Source organism: Convolutriloba macropyga, unplaced genomic scaffold (assembly GCF_964194025.1).
Source record: "Convolutriloba macropyga unplaced genomic scaffold, txConMacr16.3 SCAFFOLD_1137, whole genome shotgun sequence".
Lineage (NCBI taxonomy): Eukaryota > Metazoa > Xenacoelomorpha > Acoela > Convolutidae > Convolutriloba > Convolutriloba macropyga.
The window spans coordinates 14,434-36,487 of NW_027450906.1; the positions used below are offsets into that span (position 1 = coordinate 14,434).

General features: G+C 39.2%; 1 protein-coding gene across 1 annotated transcript in view; it reads right to left on the reverse strand.

The window, feature by feature from the left end:
• The window catches only part of LOC142356257 (uncharacterized), a gene marked incomplete at its 3' end in the record, with an annotated part of 60,574 nt that overhangs the window by 14,192 nt on the left and 24,328 nt on the right, over positions 1 to 22,054 (reverse strand). The window contains exons 13-18 of the mRNA XM_075408202.1: positions 19,741 to 19,924; positions 14,325 to 14,458; positions 11,715 to 11,864; positions 7,726 to 7,851; positions 4,431 to 4,519; positions 306 to 354 (exon numbers count right to left, since the gene is read on the reverse strand). Coding sequence (XP_075264317.1) covers positions 306 to 354; positions 4,431 to 4,519; positions 7,726 to 7,851; positions 11,715 to 11,864; positions 14,325 to 14,458; positions 19,741 to 19,924 — 732 coding nt within the window. The remainder of the gene's footprint in view (positions 1 to 305; positions 355 to 4,430; positions 4,520 to 7,725; positions 7,852 to 11,714; positions 11,865 to 14,324; positions 14,459 to 19,740; positions 19,925 to 22,054) is intronic.

Genomic DNA, 22,054 nt, shown 5'->3' on the forward strand with positions numbered 1-22,054 from the left:
ATCTTTTTTATACCAAATTGATATAGTTTCAATCGTCTAAGAGCGTTTCAGCTCAATATTTTGTCTTTGTTTTGCATTGGGTTACTTCTCAATGTGTTTAGTTCAGTAAATGCACGAATAACTAATGTCGATGGAAAAAGATAGCTCAAAATTAAGACACAAATCAATTCCGCGATTTGGTATAGATTTAATCTATAAAACTTTACAATAAAATCATAATCAGCAGTTGAAATTATCAGAAAGATATATTTTAGACTAAAATGTGTGAAATTGGCAATGAATGCTGTACAGAAAAGGTTACATACTGTTAGTTTGGCCACTGGAGCTGGTGGAAGTCCAGACTTGGCTTCTTGGCTAAAGAAAAACTCAAATATTTAGACGCAGTGTAAATGCTGGTACATATAAAAAGTGCGTGTGCGTAAGCGTGTGTGAGAGAGTGCGTGTGTGTGTGAGCATGTGTGTTTGCGCAGGTGTGTGTGGTGTGTGTTTGTGTGTGTGTGTGTGTGTGTGTGTGTGTGTGTGTGTGTTTGTGTGTGTGCTTGTGTTGGCGTGTGTTTGTGTGTGTATTTGTGTGTGTGTGTGTTTTTGTTTGCGTGTGTGTGTTTGTGTGTGTGTGTGTGTTTGTTTTTGTGTGTGTTATCTGTGTGTGTGTGTGTGTGTGTGTTTGTGTGTGTGCTTGTGTGTGTGTGTTTGTGTGTGTATTTGTGTGTGTGTGTGTGTTTTTGTGTGCGTGTGTGTGTGTGTGTGTGTGTGTTTGTGTGTGTGTGTGTGTGTGTGTGTGTTTGTGTGTGTGCTTGTGTTGGCGTGTGTTTGTGTGTGTATTTGTGTGTGTGTGTTTTTGTTTGCGTGTGTGTGTTTGTGTGTGTGTGTGTGTGTGTTTGTTTTTGTGTGTGTTATCTGTGTGTGTGTGTGTGTGTGTGTGTTTGTGTGTGTGCTTGTGTGTGTTTGTGTGTGTGTGTGTGTTTGTTTTTGTGTGTGTTATCTCTGTGTGTGTGTGTAGGTGTGTGTGGTGTGTGTTTGTGTTTGTGTGTGTGTGTGTGTTTGTGTGTGTGCTTGTGTGTGTGTTTGTGTGTATGTGTGTGTTTTTGTGTGCGTGTGTGTGTGTTTTTGTGTGCGTGTGTGTTTGTGTGTGTGTGTTTGTTTTTGTGTGTTATCTGTGTGTGTGTGTGTGTGTGTGTGTGTGTGTGTAGGTGTGTGTGTTGTGTGTTTGTGTGTGTGCGTGTGTATGTGTGGGTGTGTGGTGTATGTTTGTGTTGTGTGTGCGTGTGTGTGTTTGTGTGTGTGTTTGTGTGTGTATTTGCGTGTGTGTGTGTGTTTGTGTGTGTGTGTGTGTGTGTTTGTTTTTGTTTGTGTTATCTGTCCCTGTGTGTGTGTGTGTTTGTGTGTGTAGGAGTGTATGGTGTGTGTTTGTGTGTGTGTGTTTGTGTGTGTGTGTGTAGGTGTGTGTGGTGTGTGTTTTTGTGTGTATGTTTGTGTGTGTGCGACTGTGTGTGTTCGTGTGTGTGTGTGTGTAGGTGTGTTTGGTAAACGTTTGTGTGTGTGTGTGTTTGTGTGTGTGCGACTGTGTGTGTGTGTTTGTAAGTGTGCTTGTGTGTGTGTGCATATGAGTGTGTGTAGGTGTGTGTTTTGTGTGTTTGTGTGTGTTTGTTTGTGTGTGTGCGACTGTGTGTGCGTGTGTGTCTGTGTGTGCAGGTGTGTTTGTTGTATGTTTGTGTTTGTTTGTGTGTGTTTGTGTGTGTGTGTGTGTAGGTGTGTGTGGTGCGTTTGTTTGTGTGTGTGTGTTTGTGTGTACGTGTGTTTGTGTGTGTATGTGTGTGTGTGTGTCTGTGTTTGTCTGAGTTCTGTATGTTTGTGTGTGTGCGTGCAAGCGAGCAAGAATGTGTGTATGTGCGTTTGCGTAAAAGTGATAAGAATGGGTATGTGTCTTCGTATGTGTGAGTTTGTGTGTTTTTGTGTGTGTGTGTTTTTGTGTGTATTTATGTGTGTGATTGTTTGTGTTTGTGTGTGCATTTGTGTGTGTATGTGTTTGTGCTTGTGTTTTTTTGTGTGAGATTGTGTGTTTTTGCGTTTGTGTGTATTTGTGTGTGTATATGTGTTTGTCTGTGTTCTGTATGTTTGTGTGTGTGCGTGCCTGCATGTGTGTATTGTGTGTTTGCGTGTGTGTGTTTTTGTGTGTGTGTGTGTGTGTGTTTTCAACTGTGTGTGTGTTTGTGAGTGTGCGTGTGTGAGTTTGTGTGTGTGTGTTTGTGCGTGGTGTGTGTTCGTGTGTTTGTTTGTGTGTGCGTTTGTTTGTGTGTTTGTGTAATTGCATGTGTGTTTGTGTGGTGATTGTGGTTGTTTGTGTGTGGTCAGTGTGCGCGTGATTGTGTTTGTATGTATGTATGTGTGCGTATGTGTTTGAGTGTGTCTTTGAGTTTGTAAGTGTGTGTGTGGGTGTGTGTGTCTTTGTATTTGTGTTTTTGTTTGTGCCTGTTTGTATTTGTTTGTGTTTGTGTATGTTCAAGTGTGTGTATTTGTGTGTGTGTGCTTGTGTTTGTGTGTATATGTGGTGAATGTGGATGTACTTGGGTGTATGTGTAAGTGTCTTTGTTTCTGAGTGTGAGCGTGTGTTTGTGTGTTTGTGTGGTGTTTGTGGTCGTGTCTGTGTGTGTGTGGTGAGTGTGGTTGTTTTTTTGTGTGTGTGTGTCCGTGTGTGCTAAAGGCGCGCGTGTTTGTGTTTGTATGTATGTATGTGTGCGTATGTGTTTGTTTGTGGGTGATTGTATTTGTGTGTGTTTGTGTATGATCATGTGTGTGTGTGTGTGCGTGTGTTTGTGTGTATGTGTGGTGAATGTGGATGTGCGTGCGTGTATGTGTGTGTGCTTTTTTGTGTAGGTGTTTGTGTGTGTACGCGCGTGTGTGTGTGTTTGTGTGTTGTATGTACTTGTGTTTGTGCGTCTGTGTGTGTTTTTGTGTATGTTCGTGTGTGTGTGTTTGTTTGTGTGCTCGTTTAGTGTATGTTTGTTTATTTGTTGAGGTATAAAATAACTAACAATATAGTTGGCATCTGATCAGCAGTAGCAGCAGTGTATGCGTGTGCGTTTACGCATGCGCGCGCGTGTTTGTGTGTTGGTGTTTTTATATGTGTGCGGGTGTTTGTGTATGCGTAGGTTTGTGTGTGTTTGTGTTTGTGTTTTTGTTTTGAGTGTATGTGTTTGTATTTGTGTGTGTCTGTTTATGTTCGTGTGTTTAAGTGTTTGTGTGTGTGTGTATGTGTTTGTGTTTGCATGTGTGTGTGTGCGTATGTATTTGTGTGTGTTTGTGTTTGCGTGTACTCATGTGTGTCTGCTTGTGTATGCGTGTGCGTGTGTGTTTGTGTTTGTAGGTGTGTGTGGGTGTGTGTCTGTGTAGGTTTGTGTTTTTTTTGTATTTGTGTTTTTGTTTGTGCGTGTTTGTGTATGTTCGCGTGTGTGTGTGTGCGTGTGTTTGTGTGTGTGTATGTGTGTGTGTTCGTGTGTGTTTGTTCGTTTGTGTGTGCGTGTGTTTGTGTGTGTGTGTGTGTGTGTGTGTGTGTGTGTGTGTGGTTGTGTGTATGTGTAGATTTGTGTTTTTTTTTGTATTTGTGTTTTTGTTTGTGCGTTTTTGTGTATGTTCGCGCGCGTGTGTGTGTGTGTGTGCGTATGTTTGTGTGTGTGTATGTGTGTGGTTTGTGTGTGTTTGTTCGTGTGTGTGCGCGTGTGTTTGTGTGTGTGTGTGAGTGTGTGGGTGGGTGTTTGTGTGTGTGTGTGTGTGTGTGTGTGTGTGTGTGTGTGTGTGTGCGGGTGGGTTGTTGTGTGGGTGTTTGTGTGTGTGTGTGTGTGTGTGTGTGTGTGTGTATGTGTGTGTGAGTGTTTGTGTGTGTGTGTTTGTGTATGTTTGTGTGTGTGTGTGTGAGTGTGTGGGTGGGTGTTTGTGTGTGTGTGTGTGTGTGTGTGTGTGTTTGTGTGTGTGTATGTGTGTGTTTGTGTGTGTTTGTTCGTGTGTGTGCGCGTTTGTTTGTGTGTGCGTGTTTGTGTATGTTTGTGTGTGTGTGCGTGTGTGTGTGTGTGTGAGTGTGTGCGCTTGTTTGTGTGTGTGTATGTGTGTGTTTGTGTGTGTTTGTTCGTGTGTGTGTGCGCGTGTGTTTGTGTGTGTGTGTTTGTGTATGTTTGTGTGTGTGTGTGTGTGTGTGTGTGTGAGTGTGTGGGTGGGTGTTTGTGTGTGTGTGTGTGTGTGTGTGTGTGTGTGTGTGTGCGGGTGGGTGGGTGTGTGGGTGTTTGTGTGTGTGTGTGTGTGTGTGTGTGTGTGTGTGTGTGTGTGTGGGTGTTTGTGTGTGTGTGTGTTTGTTTGTGTATGTTTGTGTGTGTGTGTGTGTTTATGTGTGCTCGTTTGTTTGTATGTTTGTTTAATTGTTGTGGTATAATATAACTAACAACATAGTTGGCATCTGATCAGCTGTAGCAGAAGTGTTGTTATTCTCTTCACTTTCTTTCTTCTCTTCAATGCTCGTCAACTTTATGGCCTAAATAAGAGAGAAAACAATTAACTATTTCTTATCATTTTCTGATAAGATCATCTGAGACCAAAGTGACCCATCGTCATCAAACTGTTTCAGACCAACAAGACTTTTTATCACACGCAATTCAGACCATTATCCAGACTTTCATCTGTCAGAACAACTCCAGACCCTGGAAAGGAGCAGAACTTTCCCACTGTTCAGTTGAATATTATCTGATGAGAGTTTGGTCGTTTTGGTCTTTGAATCAACCTGGGTGGCAGATTACAAGAAGGCTGACCATTAGTATACTATATACTTAAAGAAGTCTAGATGCCTATTTCCTGGAACTTTTGGTCATCTTTTGGGATAAATTTTCTCAGTTGTAACGGGGAAAATTTATCCCAAAAGATGAACAAATGTTCCAGAAAAATGGCATCTACACTTCTTTAAGTGTTTATATAGTGTTTAGAAACAGACAGAACGCACTGTAAATTTAGTTAAAAGCACAACATATCGGAAAATCAGGATAATTTGGTTTTTTAAATTGACTTTGAGACTTTTCCGACAGAAGTTAGCTTTATTTTATTTCTAGGTTTTTCTCCCATCAAATTTACTAACCATGAAACGGACCATATACGGAAAATTGTTAACCATAAACGAACGTATATGGAAACTTACAAGCCATAAAAGGAGTCATATATGGCAGGGCGCACTGTTTCAGTCAAGTATCGCCATGGGAGCAAAAAATAATGCTCTCTTTGAAAAACTTATTGTCAAAAAATTGGACAATATATGAAAATTTAGTTACCATAACAAGATTATAAAACGGAAATTTAAATGGAATTTTTTGGACGATATATGGTCCGTTTTATGGTATGTAAGTTAGGTCAACCCGAGGCCTTTTTTAATAATAAATTTTAACTGATTTTCGCCTTCGCAAGTCAATTGAGTCAAAGATTTATCGCGCTAAATTATCGAGTTAATTCTTAATGATTTTATGTTAAATTTTGGCCATTCCTTTTCTCTTCACGACGTTTCAGCAGTTTTCACTACTTTCCTACCTTTTTCAATTAAGATTATCCAAAATAGAAGCAATTTTATATAATAAAAGCCAGAGTTTTTTGTAAGAAACGAACATTAAAATTTCAACTTCTAGATACTTGATACGTCTCTTAATCTCTATACAACTTTCTACATTAATTGTATATAAATTATTTTGGCCAGTCTCAAACTAATTGGCGGATAGCCTTAAGTTATAAGTCACGACTGAACCCCTGAGCTCCATCCTAGTTTACAAAGGTAAATAAAATACAGAAAAAGCAAATAAAGCCCTGTTTTTTGAGAGCCAGACAATGCTCTGACCTGGCACACAAGTTGTGCCAAATTAGATAGTTATAATAATTTTGATAATGATCCATCAAAATAGACGCTTATATGCTTTGTACAAAAATTATCTTTCTATTAGATTTAGTTCGCCCTAGTTCAGAAACTGATGTTTGTAAATGTAAGAAAATAGTCGTTACCCTCCGTTTTCTTAAACAAAGATGAAAACCTCAGCGTTCTTTCTTTGATATGGTCGGTATGTTTGGTTTTTAAGGGTAAAGAAACGTCGTATGCGGTGTCTAAGACGAATGAAATAGTCGGTATGCTAAGTTTATAGATCCGAAATGTTCGAGTTTAAGCGTAGAAAAACCCTCGGCATGGTCGGTTTCAAGCAACAACAAAAGATTTAAAAAAATCTTGTACAAGATTTCTGATTATTATATCAATACCCAGTGTATGCTTTGATGACCAAAAAGAAGTTTTAAATCACAAATACCACAAAACTTCGTATTTGTTCATCTAGTTTTTTGAACCAGCTAAAGAAGAAAACCGATCAATTTGCACTTATTTGAAGAAATTGTCCCCGAGAGGTAAACTTATTAGAACGTTTCAGTGGTTAGAACGTTATCATATTTTCAGTGGTTAGAACGTTATCATATCATGACTACCTTATGACCAAAACACGTTGCAATTTTATAATCATAACGAATTGCAGAGACCAAACGATGATTATCTTCCGTGTAAAAGCGAGCATACCGAATCTAAGAGACCGAACATACCGATAATTTCTTACTTGGAAAATCGAACATACCGAACTTTTCTTCCGTCATATATGTTCGGTCCTTTGAACTGAGGTTGGCCAAAATGAATCAGATGATACAGATAATTTTGATGACCGCATGCATCCCATTTTTTTCAAATTTTTGCTTCTGGCCACTAACGCATCTACTTTTTTTCTTAAAAATTTTTTATTTTCATTCATGGTCAAAATGTTGAGCTTGTCAAGTTAAAAATTAGTTATGAAAAAAAGCACCGTGAGTCAGGCAAAAAAAGTGAAGAATAGTAAATGAATTTTGGACCTATAGCCAGACAAAATGAGCAAAAAAGACTCAAAGAAAATTTTTAACTTTTCTCCAAAATTTCCTTTATAATGATCAGCTGTTATTTGAAAACAACGTTAGCTAAAATTATAACTTTTTACTTCGTTTGACGGTGCTCAATTTTAGTGTGATCACTCAATTGTAATAAGACATCTGTTTCCTTTTGGAGAAATCCAATATTTATGCAATTTGATAAAAATTTTTGCTGATAGAAGAAATGGTGCTAGAAAAATTGGCCGACAGGGCGTTTAGCCGACAGTTTTTATCATAATTGGTATTAAAAGTCCATAATTGGTCTATAAATCAGTAGTTCGGTTGTGATAGATTCATATCAAGTCCCACGGGCCGCTGAGGCATGTCCATGGCCCGCGAGGCATGGCCAGATGCGGTAAAATACGGTCCGACCACGGATAGACCTTCGTTACACTAGTTGATGAAAAAACTGCGGTGTATTTGTCGGCTTACGAAAGTGTTTTAAATTGGCCAATCACAGCTTTAGAATAAGCGTTATTGCTAATTTTCCTTAAATTGTGGGTTAAATTTCTCATTTTTTGGTTGTCGGCTAAACGCCCTGTCGGCCAATACGGCGGCCACCAGAAGAAATAGGTATTCATCATGATGATTACAACCCGCTTGTTTTCAATAGAGTGTATGACCCTCTGCTAGATACAGTAAAAAATAATAACTTAATTTGGGGGTGGTAATATTGCATAGTCGCAAGGAAAAATTATTTTTAGAACAACTTTTGGGGAGATTTTTTTCCCGAATTGTGTTCCAGAATTGTTCTCCAGAATGGTAGCAACTAACCATAAGTACACTGGCAATGGCACTTGTTGCAGACTCGGTCATTGTCTCCAGGGATCCCTGGTCCAGTTCAGGGGCAAACTGGATCAAACTGGCTGCAACAATTATGCTCACAGAATGAACAGAACTCTAAAATTCAAATTGCACAATTCAAATTTCTCCAATTTATGGATTATTAGCCAAAGTATTTTTTTCCATAATTATTTCCAGTATTTTTTACAGCATTCAATTCGTGACTGGGTCGTTTAACGATTCTTAACTCTGTTTACAAATTTTTGGAGTATTTTTCTTGCTTATTATGGAGGGATCTTCTCAAGTTTACAGCGCCAGCGTGATCAGGCTCGAAAAGTGTATTTTTTTTCCAATCCGGGTCGGAGTGAAAGACCAAAATCACCTCTAAACAGACCATTTAAAACCACATTGATCCCTGCGACCAGATTTTCAGAGGTCAACGTGATCTCAAATTGAATATCCCTTTGGAACAATTAATTGGACAATCCAACTGATAAATTGCATCCCTATTGATTAGCAATCCAAAAAATTTGGAAAACCATTTCCTGTGATATACAGATTCAAAACTTACTTAAATTTCCATTTGGCTCATTTGCCAACTCTATTGTCTTGTAATTTCCAGTTTTCTAATTTTTGAAGCTAAAAAATGCAATGGTGGTATGTTCTTAAACGGTTTCAAAAATACAAAAACATGAAATGAGGCCTTAAAAAGTCATTTATACTGTTTCCGATATTTGAACGATGCCATCTTGATACTGCAAAAAAGGAGACATAGCCGGTAGATTGCCAGATTGCCGGAAAATAGCCGCCGTTGACGCGCTTGATGCACATTGGGATTAAAACAGAAAAAGAAAAAAAAGAAGAGATAAATTAACCAAAATTTTTCTACACTTTTTCAGTGTCAAAAAGTGTTCTATTTTGGCTTGCAATTTCAGTTGGAGTCCAAAACTATACTTAATTCAACTTCTAAACTGAAAGCCAATGAGCTTAATACCAATGTCAGCTAGCAAACACTCTAATGAATTTTGATAACCTAATTCTCAATCACTTAACCCGTCTCTTTTTGATTTTGCTCTTCTGACCTTGACTGTATTCAATATCTTGCGTAATTCATTGAGTGAATGGATTTAAAAGTCATTCAGTTGAAACAGTGAGTGAAGTAAGTCAGAAGTCAAACGTGAAAGTCGTAAGTTATGTAAAATGATAAACGTGATCAAAAGGTAAAGCGAATTTGAAAAAACAGTGCAGGAAAAGTCCTGAAATAGAATTCAAAAACTCTATTAAATTATGACGTGAAAATCATTAAATACGTTTTAAAAATCAAATGAGAGCTGTTAGCAATAAGACTAAGCAATAAAACAACACCAGAACAACAAAAACGAGCAAGACTTGAATAATTCAAATTTTATATTTTTTTGGAAAGACAGTATCAACATCAAAAAACAACTGCTATGAAATCAAACTGCTAACTACAATCTTTTGTTTCTCATAAGCAAATTTTCATTAAATGTCGAAGAGTCTTCTGACTAATAATATAAAGAAGTAAGACAAAAAAACAAAAATCTCAATAAAAGTTGCAGAAACTCTTTAATAACAGTGAGTATAAAAATCACAACAGAACACAACAGCTACTGAAGGATACAATGACATCAATTTTTTGAGTCCTAAAAGACCATCGTTGAGACCTGTACTCAATGAGATTAAGTGATAAGACAGCAATAAGTACAACAAATACTAACGAAACTAAAAAAAATCACAAAGACTCTTAAAAAAAAAACAAAAAAGCGTATAGTTCACAGAAAACAATAGCATTGAACTGAAAATAAATGATATAATTGAAGCGTCTTTAACAACTAATGAGACCTATCGATGATAAGACTAAATTAAAAAAAGCTCACAAAACTAAAAAAGTTCGATAATTTTTTTTGGAAGCAATTAGTTTCAACGGCACAGAAAGCAGTAGTTGTGAACAAAAACGGTCAAAATGATAACCTTCACCCCTATTAGCAGCATCAGAGACCTGTCGCCGACGAGATTAAATAATAAGACATCAAAAGTACAATAATATTTGCAGAACTCAAAAACTCGCTCAAAAATTTTGAAAAATTTTAAAAATTAATGTCAAAGACATGAAAACCACTAGCTATTATCTTGAGACATTAATTGGGCTCTTTTATATCTCATTAGAAACCAGCCACACCTGTCATTGATGATACTAAGCGATTAGACAAGAGATAATTTCTAAAAGGCGCAAAATCTAAGGGGCAAGTCATAAAAGTTTTTAGCTGTTCTTTATGAATTCAAGCAAAGGCAAATAGGCACAATTGAACACATGTGTACCGTATAAAAGAAAAACACTGAATAAAGAAAACGAAAAATTATCATGGGCTTGAGATATTATCCAATATTATGCAAATATTATCCAAATCTGGCAGGACTTATGAGCTATTTCATTCCGGACATTCATTCCTGATTTGGATATTTGTTCTTATCCTTTATTCTTTCACACGGGTTAGTAAATCGGATCAGAGGCTGTGGTCCCAGCCCAATTTGACTTCTAATAACACGGCTCGAGCGCTCACCTGCTGCTTCTACTCTCAAAAACAAATGCTCTAGATGAACTCAAATACGCATGAAAGACGAGAGACTGATCCGATCCGAGGAAAACTTTACTGATTGAATTTAACAAAAAGCAACTTTCTGATCAGGGACCAATTTGCAGAAAAAATGAATCTGCTCATAAACTATTTTGAGCGCAAATCGTTCTGATATTAAAAAAACCTCAGCGCAATTAATTCTGATCAGAGCCAAAAAACTGATTGATTAATAGTTAATTGCTCTGCAAAATGCCAGCGTCACCTACGCGGTCGGACAAGTAACCACATTGCGTTGGTGTCCGCGTCGATTTTGATCAGAACTGAGAGCTGTTCACTTGTATAAGTAGGTAAGAACAACTTTTGAGAAAGTAATTCTTGAAAACCCGCATATTATCAGATATTGTGACAGAATGTCGAATTAAAAGAAAAATAAGGCAACGTTTTAAATTTTGGATTTTCAGTACCTAAAAGTTATTGAAAAAATTTTATAGATCAACGTTGTGCTTAAAAACAATTTTAATGACATGAACTTATAATATCAAAATCAAGCTGAAATATTGTTGTATTGGTCAGAGACATTTGGTCACATGTTAGTCTGGTCAAAAACAATTTCGAGCACAGAGACCATTTTCAGCGCAGAATAGTTTCATCGGAGACAATTTTGAGAGCAAATAAGCCTGATCAAAAACGAATTCGAGTGCGAAATCGAGTCAGAGGTCATGTCGAGTTGTTCACACTGAGAGAAACAGGCAAAGTTTTTATTGCACTTTAGTCCAAACAGTGCAGGCGGATCCATTCGCTCTCTGAGAGCAGAGAAAATAGCGAGCAAGGTTGTGTCTGATCAGATGGCCTTATTTCGGTCTAGAATTGTCGGATCAGAGATGACTTCCGTCTTGAACATCAACCTGAGTTTTCTGAGGACATCGACCGGGGTATCATATCCGCTCGTAATCAATATAAGTTTGGAAAAAATCATTCAAGATAATCGCTATCTTCTATAATATTGGAAGATCTTGCAAGACAAGCGTCTTAGCTCAACTATGGATCTTATCAAAGGTCTTGAAGTATCATTTTTAAATTGCATACCCGTACCTAACTTTAATTCGAATTCAATACTGAGTCAGAGTCTAATTCAGGTCACATGTTGCACTGAATTTGTCTGATTCAGAGCTAATTCATTGATTCATTCTGAATTATCTTATGATTCAGAAGAATACAGAATGTTTTCTCTGAAATTTGCTCTGATTCAGATATATTCAGAAATCACTTCACAGTTGGTTCTGAAATCCTTCTGAATCAGTACTGAATCATGAAATTTCTCTGAAATTGTTCTGAATCAGTGCTGATTGACAGTGAACCTTAGGTACGGGTAATATAACTTACCATAGTTTGTTGTGATAATTCTTCTTTGTAAAGAGTAATCACTTTGAGACTTCCAGCGACAGAGTCCACTGCATCAACACTGTTCAGTCCCATTTCAGAGGCCATCATCTCAAGATTCACTGCCATCATCTCTCTCAATTCCACACTTGTCTACAAATAACACACACATGCATATACATAAACGCGCATATAACTCTGGGTAATAACATCATTTACCCAGCTATGTTCTTATTAGCCCAACTGCTTTACATAAATTACAAAGGTAATTATATTTTTAAAAAATCTTCGGCGATGACTAGCGCTGACACTAGGTATGGCATTGAAAAACAACGGTATCTGGATCGAGGTGTCACTGCCCGGGCCTAGACCTCGACTTATGAAAAGACTTTAAAAGTCTAGTAGAGGGGGCCAATATTGACTATAATTACACAGTCGAGCTTCCTAGTTAAAGTCGAGCTAATATCTTTTCATGGGTCGAGCTAAAATCTTTTCATAAGGAAGAAAGTCCAGCTACGGTCTTTTCATGGGTCCACCATTTATCATTTTATAACCAACAAAGTCGAATTATGGTCTTTTCATGTGTCCACCATTAGTCTTTTCATGAATCGTTTCATTAAAAAAACGAATTTTCTCTATTTTTTTGTTTGTGTACATACAGAAGCAGAGCCGGAGCAAGACTGAATAGTTTTGCACCAGAGCAGTTCAACTTGGAAAACTGCCAAAAAGTTGGAAAACTGCCAAAAACCTTAAGATCTTCGTCAAATCTTAAGATAAAGAGTTATGACAGCCCGAGTATATTACCACACTACTTGATTCAATGAAGCCAGCTGGCTTAAGTGTATTGGTCCTAGTCCCATTAGCCACGACAAAATTTCGGGGGTTTCAGTTTGTTTTCACTACCAAAATTATGAGCTACTTTTAAAAAAAATATATGCATTTTTTGAGAGATTTGTGGTTCTGCTGAATCGTAAAAGATGAAGGAGCGGACATGCTGAATACGTTATTTGCATTATTGTACGTAAAATTTTAATGGCAAAAAAGCAGATTATTAAAAGACCAATGATGTACCTATAAAAAGACTTTAATCTGACTTAGCTCTTTGCTCGAGCATTATCTTTTCCTAAATCTGTATCTAGACCTGGGTGCTAGTTAACACTAAAGCAGAAGCCGCCTTTAATTTAAGAATGAATTCCGATGAATACGGTGGAAAAGAACATAGCTTTATGAATCCAGAAAGGACCACTAAAGATTCTGTCCGCCGTAAAATGTTCTCAAAACATCAACCCAGAAGACACATTCAAAAAAAACTTTTAAAATTGCCAAGATATCAGCTTCTCTGATAACTAATAGTGAGAAGGGTTCAAATTTGTTCTCAAAACAGTACAAAGATTTTCAGCAAACTTTTTTACAATTTCATTTTTTTGCGTATTTGTACCTCCGAAACGAAGAGAAACCAATTTCTGTGAAGTTTTATTTTGATTTGCAAAACTATAAAAACCGTGGCTAGTGACAAGTTAGAAAGATAGCCGTTTGAGATGATTAAATCAAATGCGATACCCAACATACATTGATAGCGTGATTTAAAGGAAAAACATTATTCTAGTTTCTTTAAGCTGAGGATTTATAATGGGACAAAAACATTGAGAAGAGCACTGAATGATAGTTAATATAGATCTTTGCTACGAGAAACGCATTTTTATAATGAGGTAACACTCTGAAAAAAATTCCGGAGCTATTCTGAAAATCGCAAAGGCCTAACACAACGCAATTCCTGCAAAAATTAATATTTCAATCGCGTTTAAAATTCCGAGATTTTTGCGGGTTTTATTTTTTTTTTCAGAGCTATTCACCTTTGTTGTCACACTTATTCCATACAATCTTCTATCTTAGTAATCCAACACTAAATTTTATTATCAAAGTTAGTGTTTATCTTATGAAAATTGCTGAACATGGCAGTTCAGTCATAACTCTTGAATCTTAATAATAAATAAAACATCCACTTCTTCAGTAGGTTTACCCATAAAGGTTGCTTGACATGGCAAGAGGAGGCTTGAGGGGGTTCATATTGCCAGATGGAAAGGGTGCAAGGGGGAGGAGGATTGACTGAAAAGGAAGGGGTGGCTGAGTGTAGGGTCAAACTTAACAACCGCCCTTCACACTCTGAAATTGTCTCCTCAAATCAATTTCGGTAAATCGCATAATTAGATACTAGGAAGGACTAATGCTCTAAGAGAGCTGCCCAGCCACTTAATGTCCTCCGAGTTTCGCCTGTTTATTAAGTTTTAGGGGACTATAAGTTAGACGGGTTAGACAAAAAAATGGTAAATTGAAAATTCGCATGAAAAACCACAGGACTATTATAACTGTTACAAATTTCGTTTGGGAGCAATTAATAACTTAGAATTACAAAAAGCAGATTTGGGTTCCTTTAGTCAATAATTATCTATCCCCGAATAAGCCCAGGCCTATCTTCGTCGCCACTGAATTTTTCTGACAATTAGACGAGATGCTGGTCAGGAGAGCAACAAAAATCACAATGGTTAAGCATTGATGCTTAATCGCTGGCTTATTTTTTTTGTTATTCTAGGATAATTTTGACAACTGGCTTACAGCTTGAATTTGGGCTTGACTTGTGGCTTTCTGGGCGCTTATAGCATCTAGTTTGAGAGATACTTCATCATTCAAATCCTCGGAATAAAAGTCCCGTTCTTCTTCGATCAGCTCGTTTTCTTCATCCAGGTCTCCTGAAAAAATAAATCATAGTTGGAAGTTGAAATCCAAGCAATGATCTCAAAGACACTCAACATATCTGGTTTCAAAAAATTGAAATGAGCGAACGTTTCAAGATCACAGGAAAGAGTTAAAAGGTCAAAGCTCGAATTTAAAGCATGAAAACAAAAAAATCGAATCGGATCCAGGGAAAAGAATACTCCCTAGTCCAGAAGGCCGAACAAAAACGACGCAAGATATGTTCGGTATTTTCGGTTTTCAACGTAAGAAATCCGCGGTATGTTTTGTCTGGAACGTACGATCTGGCATTTAAAGTGTCCAGATGGATGCTCAATTGCATATTTTGCTGTTCTCTAAGCTATCGTTTGTTTTTGAACTTCGCAGGACAGACTGTAAAAAAGAACTTGATTAAAAAGTCTATAAAGTTGTAACGCTATCGAACGCTTTGTTGGGTTATGGACTTTCGCAAGCGTTTTTATTCCGCTTGCGAAAGTCCATAACCCAACAGGTTATGGGCCCAGCAATTTTCTAAGTCATAAAATTAATTTCCAAAACAAAACTAATTTGTTGTTGACAGTCATAATCCTTTTCTGCTTAGTACCTTTTCTCTTCACAACTGTTTGGCCTGCTCAAACGTCAATGGATCAACAGACAGTGAAGCTGCTGACCTACACAGGAAAGGCACAGGACTTTCCAATCTGGAGCACAAGATTTGTGGCGATGATGCAGACGAAGGGACTCTACAAATCACTACTGGGGACAGAGGAGCAACCCAATGAGCCTGCGCCACTGGCCAATGGGGCAACCAATGATGAGAAGAAGAACCACAAGGTGCTGAAGGATGCATATGAGAAGGAAGTTGCAGACATCAAGGAGAAACGGAACAATCTGTGGTGCCATCTGGAACTGACTCTAGATGCAACAACCCTCATGCTGATGAGACATGACTGTGTGGGAGATGATGGCATTGGAGATGGAGCAAAGGCTTGGAAGCTTTTGCAAGAGAGATTTCAGAGTGTGGAGACACCGACAGTGGTGACTTTAGTGGCACAGCTTGCTCGACTGCAGCTCGAGGATTCTGAGGATTTGGATAGCTTCTTCATCAGAGGACAGGAGTTGCTCACAAGGCTACAAGAAGCAGGGGAAGCAGTCTCAGAGACCCTCTTCAACGCCTTGGTCCTCAATGGTCTGCCAATGAGGTATGAAAGTTTTGTTATACAGGAAAGCTTCAACCCGGCAACGAACTTCACAGAGTTGAGGAAAAGGCTGCAGAACTTTCAAGAGAGCACTGTGCAGAGACACAAGGGACAAAGTGGTTCAGTGGCACTGGCAGTGAAGCGTGACTTCAAGAGGGGACCCAAGAAAGGAAACTGCTTTGTGTGTGGGATCCCTGGACACTTTGCCAAGGACTGCAGGAAGAAGGAGACAGCACAATGCAGCAAGTGTGGTGAGAAGGGTCACCTGGACAGGGCATGCAGGAGACAAAAAGATGGAGGCAAACATGAGTCAGTGGCAATGGGTCCAACATTGGCTACACCAGACGAGGAATGCTGGGCAGCTCTTACCCAGTGGAAGACAGCAGGCATGCTAGTGGACAGTGGTTGTACAGATCACATAGTGACGAACATCGATGCGTTCCTGGACTTTGTGCCCATTCAATCAGTGGTCAGAAATCCCAACGGAGAGGCTTCCAGAGTGGTGGGCAGAGGCTGTGTGAGGATCAGCATACCCTCAAACAATGGAGAGTTCCAATGCGAACTCAAAAATGTTCTGTGTGTGCCGGACTATTCTTCAAACCTCCTATCATTCTCAAGATGCACGGAGTGGGGACATAGCTTCACTTTCTAGAGAGGAAACAGCTGCATGAAACTCCAGAAGGGAACTCGGGTAAAACTAACACAAGAAAATAATTTGTTTTACTTACCCTGCAGCGTTCTAGAATTCAAGATGAGTTCCAACAGCGTGAAACTTGACAGTGCAAGGAAGTGGCACAGACGATTGGGTCATTTGAATCAAGCGGATGTGGTCAGAAATGCACCAGAGACAGTGGGGGAACTCGATGATGTATACAATGTGTGTGCATTGGCCAAGATCACAAAGACTCCAGTACCAAGAGTGGCAGAGACCCAAGCAGAAGGGAAGCTGGAGAGGGTGTTCACAGACGTGATGGGACCTTTCAGAGTAGAGTCACTGTCAGGGTTCCGGTTCTGCATAGTGTTTGCAGACCAGTACACGAAGTTTGTGTTTGTGGACTTGCTTAAGGCAAAGAGTGAAGCACTGGCCAGCCTGAAGAAATTTGTTCTCAGTGTGGCGACGCCCAAGAAGCTGAGGCAAGACAATGCGAAGGAGTTTCTCTCAGAGCAGTTCAAGACGTACTGCTTAGATGCAGGCATTCTACAGGAAAAGACCATACCAGAGACGCCACAACAGAATGGGTTAGCTGAGAGGTGCAACAGGACACTGCTGGAGATGGCAAGATGTTTGCTCATTGACTCAGGACTTCCCAAGATGATGTGGGGAGCAGCAATTCTTCACACAGGAAGGATCAGAAACTTGGTTGTGAGACGAGGAGAAGAAAAATGCCCAGCAAAGCTGATGAGAGGTATAAAACTTAAGCTTTCAATTAGTAAATTATCTAATTTTGGTTGCACAGTCTTCATGAGGAAGAGGGACAGAGAAGTCAGCAAACTTGAACCCAAGGCACTGGAAGGAAAGTTTGTGGGTTACACTGAAGGAGAAAACGGATACCTGCTGTACATACCCAACACACGCAAGGTGATGGCAGTTCGAGATGTGATCATCAAGGAGTCTGAAGTGGGCTCAATCCCTGACAACAAAGAAACGGCTGACCTACTAGATGATGGGTCGGAACTGGGAATCTGGCACCCAGATGATGGTCATCAAGATGATGACAACAGAGAACGACAAGACACATCTGCTGCAATAAAGGAAGAGTGGCATGACGCAGGGAGCGTGAATACTCAAGAAACAACACTGAGACAAGAGGACTCGGATGTTGGAGAAACAGCACTAGATGGAGGATCTACTGCAACAAGAGGGAGTTACAGAGACTCAGAATCACTGGAAGACAGTGACACAGAAGACTTCTCACAAATAGAGACAGTTGGTTTCAATGAAGATGCACTGGAACACGCGGACAGAGCAGAGCCCAGACGAGGGACACGAGCAAAGAATGGGACTAAGGGCGTCTATGTGGAACCCAAAACAGTCTACGAAGCCAAGCAAAGTGACGATTGGGACCAGTGGCACCGGGCAATGAAGGACGAGGTCAAGGCACTCCAAGACAACGAGACTTGGAACCTAGTGAGACCACCCACAGACAGGGACGTCATACCGGGCAAATGGGTCTACAAAGTGAAATTTGGACCCAGTGGTCAAGTGGACAAATACAAAGCGCGCTATGTGGCGAAAGGCTTCAAACAAGTGGAAGGACTGGACTACTTTGAGACTTTTGCGCCTACCTGTAAGCCAGAGACATTCAGGATTCTACTTCAGCTATCAGCGAAGCAGGGCCATGTGATGCACCAATTTGATGTCAAGACTGCTTTCCTGCACTCACCAATCGAGGAAGAAGTGTATCTGGAACAGCCACAGGAGTTTGTAAAACGCGGATCAGATGGGGAGAAGTTAGTATGTTGACTAAATAAATCAATTTATGGTTTGAAACAGGCTGCTAACAACTGGTACAAAGAGCTGGCAAACTTCCTACTCAGACAGGGGTTCACCAGAAGCAGGAACGATCACTGCTTGTTCGCAAGATCAGAGGCAGAGGATCACACCTTCATCTTGGTCTGGGTTGACGACATCATAGTAGCATCAAGAAGTATGACAGTGGTCTCTGATGTCAAGAAGGCACTAGAAGCAACCTTTCACATGGAAGACAGAGGGAGACAACACTGGTTTCTGGGTCTAAGAATCAGACGAGAAGAGGGCAAAGTCACAGTCGACCAAGAACGCTACATAGAAACAACGCTTGAGCGGTTTCAAATGGATCAATGCAAACCCTCAAGAACTCCAGCTGATTTGAATTTGAAACTTCAGACAGCACAGAACGGAGACGAAGAAGTGGAGCAGAGGATCTACAGAAGCTTGGTTGGATCACTTCTGTATCTGGCCAAACAGACGAGGCCAGACATCATGTTCACAGACAACATTCTGTCCAGACACATGAATGCACCTACCAATCAACACTGGATGTGCGGAAAACGACTTCTGCGATATCTTCAAGGTTCAAAAGGTTTAAAACTTACTTACACAAAAAAGGCTAGTTATGATTTAATGGGGGAAAGTGATGCAGACTGGTCTGGAGACGTGAACGACAGAAAATCAACAACGGGCTATTACTTCAAGCTCAACGGACGTGGCGCAGCACTCAGCTGGGGTGTCAAGAACCAGGCCACAGTTGCTCTTTCTTCATCAGAAGCAGAATATCAGGGCATGGCAGCAGCAGTTCAGGAAGCACTCTACCTGAAACAACTTCTAGAGGATTTTGGCATCCAACAGAAACGTCCAATAGCAATTGGAGAAGACAACAAAAGTTGTATCAGACTTTGCCAAAAACCAGTCATGCACAAAAGGAGCAAGCACATCGAAACAAAGTTTCACTTCATCCGGGACAAGACGGAGGATGGGACTATTTCAATTCATTACGTCCCTACAGACAAAATGGCAGCGGACATCTTCACAAAGTCCTTACCCGTTTCGAAAGTGGAAACATTCAGAGCAGTTTTGATGGGAGCAGACTCTACGCAATCAGCTCAAGTCTGAGTGGGGGTGTTAGAATATCGATCAAACTATAGTCTTAAACTTAGTGAGAATTAGAAAGAAAGTTTGACTTACCAGATTAGAAAGACAAGCAATATGACTTTGATCAAAGAAATTATATAAATGAATCGTCAAGAAATGGTGCTGGAAATCAATATTCGGTTCAAATTGTTGAATCTAGATAACTATTATTGGAGTTAGATTAAGTGATGTAAAGTCTTCCCAGCATGTATTAAATGATGATGATATCTCCGGAAGTGTGAATGAATTCTTAGAAAAGTGCAAATGCATTCCATTTATGGTTCCCTTTGCATGTCGGGAGTTTCGTTTTTTTTTTAAAAAATCAGGATTTATTCCCTTCGTGCCCCCCCCCCCCCCCAGTACGTTATATCCAGTACGTTATGCCCCCCCCCCCGTTATAGAACACGTGGCAGCATAACATAGTAAATAATTATGTAAAAATGGTACGTGCGTCTGGGGGGGGCACAAACGGAAAAGGTCAAAAAATCACCTCTCATTTCGTTAAGAAGGTCTGCCAAGATGTTTGCGATGGATGTGCCATTTTTGAGACTTCCCTCGGCCCAGTACTTGGTCATGTTGTCCACAATTGCACTCTCTATCATTAGCTGCATGTTCATGAACTCTGTCTCCAGTTCTTGAGGGTCACCAATGAGAATTTGTTTCACGCGTGAGTCCTATAATAGTCACATGACACGTTCTCATCGAAGGCCTTCAAGAAAGAAGGCCTTCGATGAGAGGCCTTCAAGAAAGAAGGCCTTCGAATCCGTTTTTGAACGCTCAAAAACGGATTTTTCGAAAATAAAAGCAACTTTTGACTGGTATTATCAAGCGGGGTTTTAAAAAATGTGGTTTGCAAAAGTGAAGGATCTTTTTTGTTCATACCCCCTCCCCCGCCCAACTTATTGGGTGCGTATTATTTAGACGATACACTATTATGATAAAATATGTATTGTGAGTTTGCGTAAGGATAGTTTGACATAGCGTATAATTGAAAAACTATTTATCGTTGAAAATTTAACAGGAAAAGTGAAAGCTTGAGGAGATTATAGGAGATACCAGATCTTCTCCGTTTGTGCCCCCAGTACGTTATGCCTCCCCCAGTTGCAGAGCAGTTATTACATAGTAAATCATTATCTAAAAATATGGCACGTGCTTCTTGGGGGGGGGGGGGGGTGCAAATAGTATGCTCCCACTAAGATGGGGGGAGCACAAACGGAAAAGATCCGAGATACCTGTAAGTCGAAGAGATGAAGACGCTTTGGGTATATTATTAAAAAAAGGAACACTGTATTTCTCCTAATATCTGTAAATGTTTCAGTCATAGTAAAATTTACAGAGATAGGCAGTGTAAAATATTGATAATTACAAAAGAGAAACTAATAATTTATAATAACTAAAACATCGATCCAATAGAGAAGTCACTTGTATTGGAGGGGAGGGACGACAGTAACATAAATTTAAGGCAAAACAGAAAGAAATTTAATTGAATTTAAAATGTTTCCAAGTAATTGATCCATGTTGGGTTTTATTTGGGTCCTTCTTGTATTCATTAAGAAAAAACAGCTTATATTTCTTCTTTGCAAGACTGTATGACATTGACAAATAAATTCTTGGGAAAGAATTGTGCTGTAGAATACCTCTTTTAATAATACTTTTTTCATGCAAATTGCATTTTGAAATTGTCTGGGTAAAAATTTTTTGAGTTCGCTCGTGTATATAAAAACTTGCGGTTGGTAATTTCAAAGCTGAGCTTGAGAAGGCTGGCTTCTTATTATTCATGATACTATGGCAGTAAGTGGCAGCCCTGTAATAAAAAGGCAAAGAAATAGGTAGTATACCAAGGTTCATTTTAAGATCTGAGGATGAGTCAAACTTCTGTCTGTGAAAACAAGCTTTGATGGCCCAATTTAACTGCTTTTCTAATGTTGTTATAAGATTTTGATTGATGGTTGCAAGTAAAACAGAAGAATATTGAACATGACTGAGAACAAAAGCGTTCAAAATAATTTTTTTGTAACCAGTGGGTATTATGTTCCTGAGTGCATATATGCAGTTAATGCCCTGGGCCATTTTTGACAAAAAAAATTTTACTTGTTTTTGATATTTGAGGTCTTTGTCAATATTAACACCGAGATATTTAATTTCCGCTTTCGAACTTATTAATTTGTCTCCCACTTTTAATGTCGTTTCGTCATGAGGATTAGAGCTACCTAAAATAATAAACTCTGTTTTATCCGGATTGATCTTGAGGTGATGTAATTTAAAAAATTGTATGCATTTTTCAATGGCTTTCTCAAGCTCGTCTTTGCATTTGAGAACTTCATCATGAGAGCTTAATAGGACTGTGTCATCTGCGTATTGTATTGTTTCACATGACAAAAAATGCTAAGATCGTTAACATATAGATTGAACAAGAGTGGACCTAAGACTGTTCCCTGCGGAACTCCTTGAGCCACTTCTTTTATTCATCAAAAACATATTCATCGATTTGTTGTTTAATAAGAGATTCAAAAACTTTTGCTAATGCTGGTGTTAACGAAATTGGTCAATAGTTTAAAGGATCATCAAGGTCTCCTTTTTTAAAAAGTGGAGTGATGTCGGCTCTTTTGAGCCGGCAGTTGGCTCTAGTAGAGAAGAGTGATGTCGGCTCTTTTGAGCCGGCAGTTGGCTCTAGTAGAGAAGAGTGATGTCGGCTCTAGTAGAGAAAATCTATTAGTACAATAGATTTTCAGGTTTAGAATAAATGCTGGTTCAAAATCACAACTGCTCCGTTTTCACTCTTTCGCTGAGGTCTTGATTTCTTC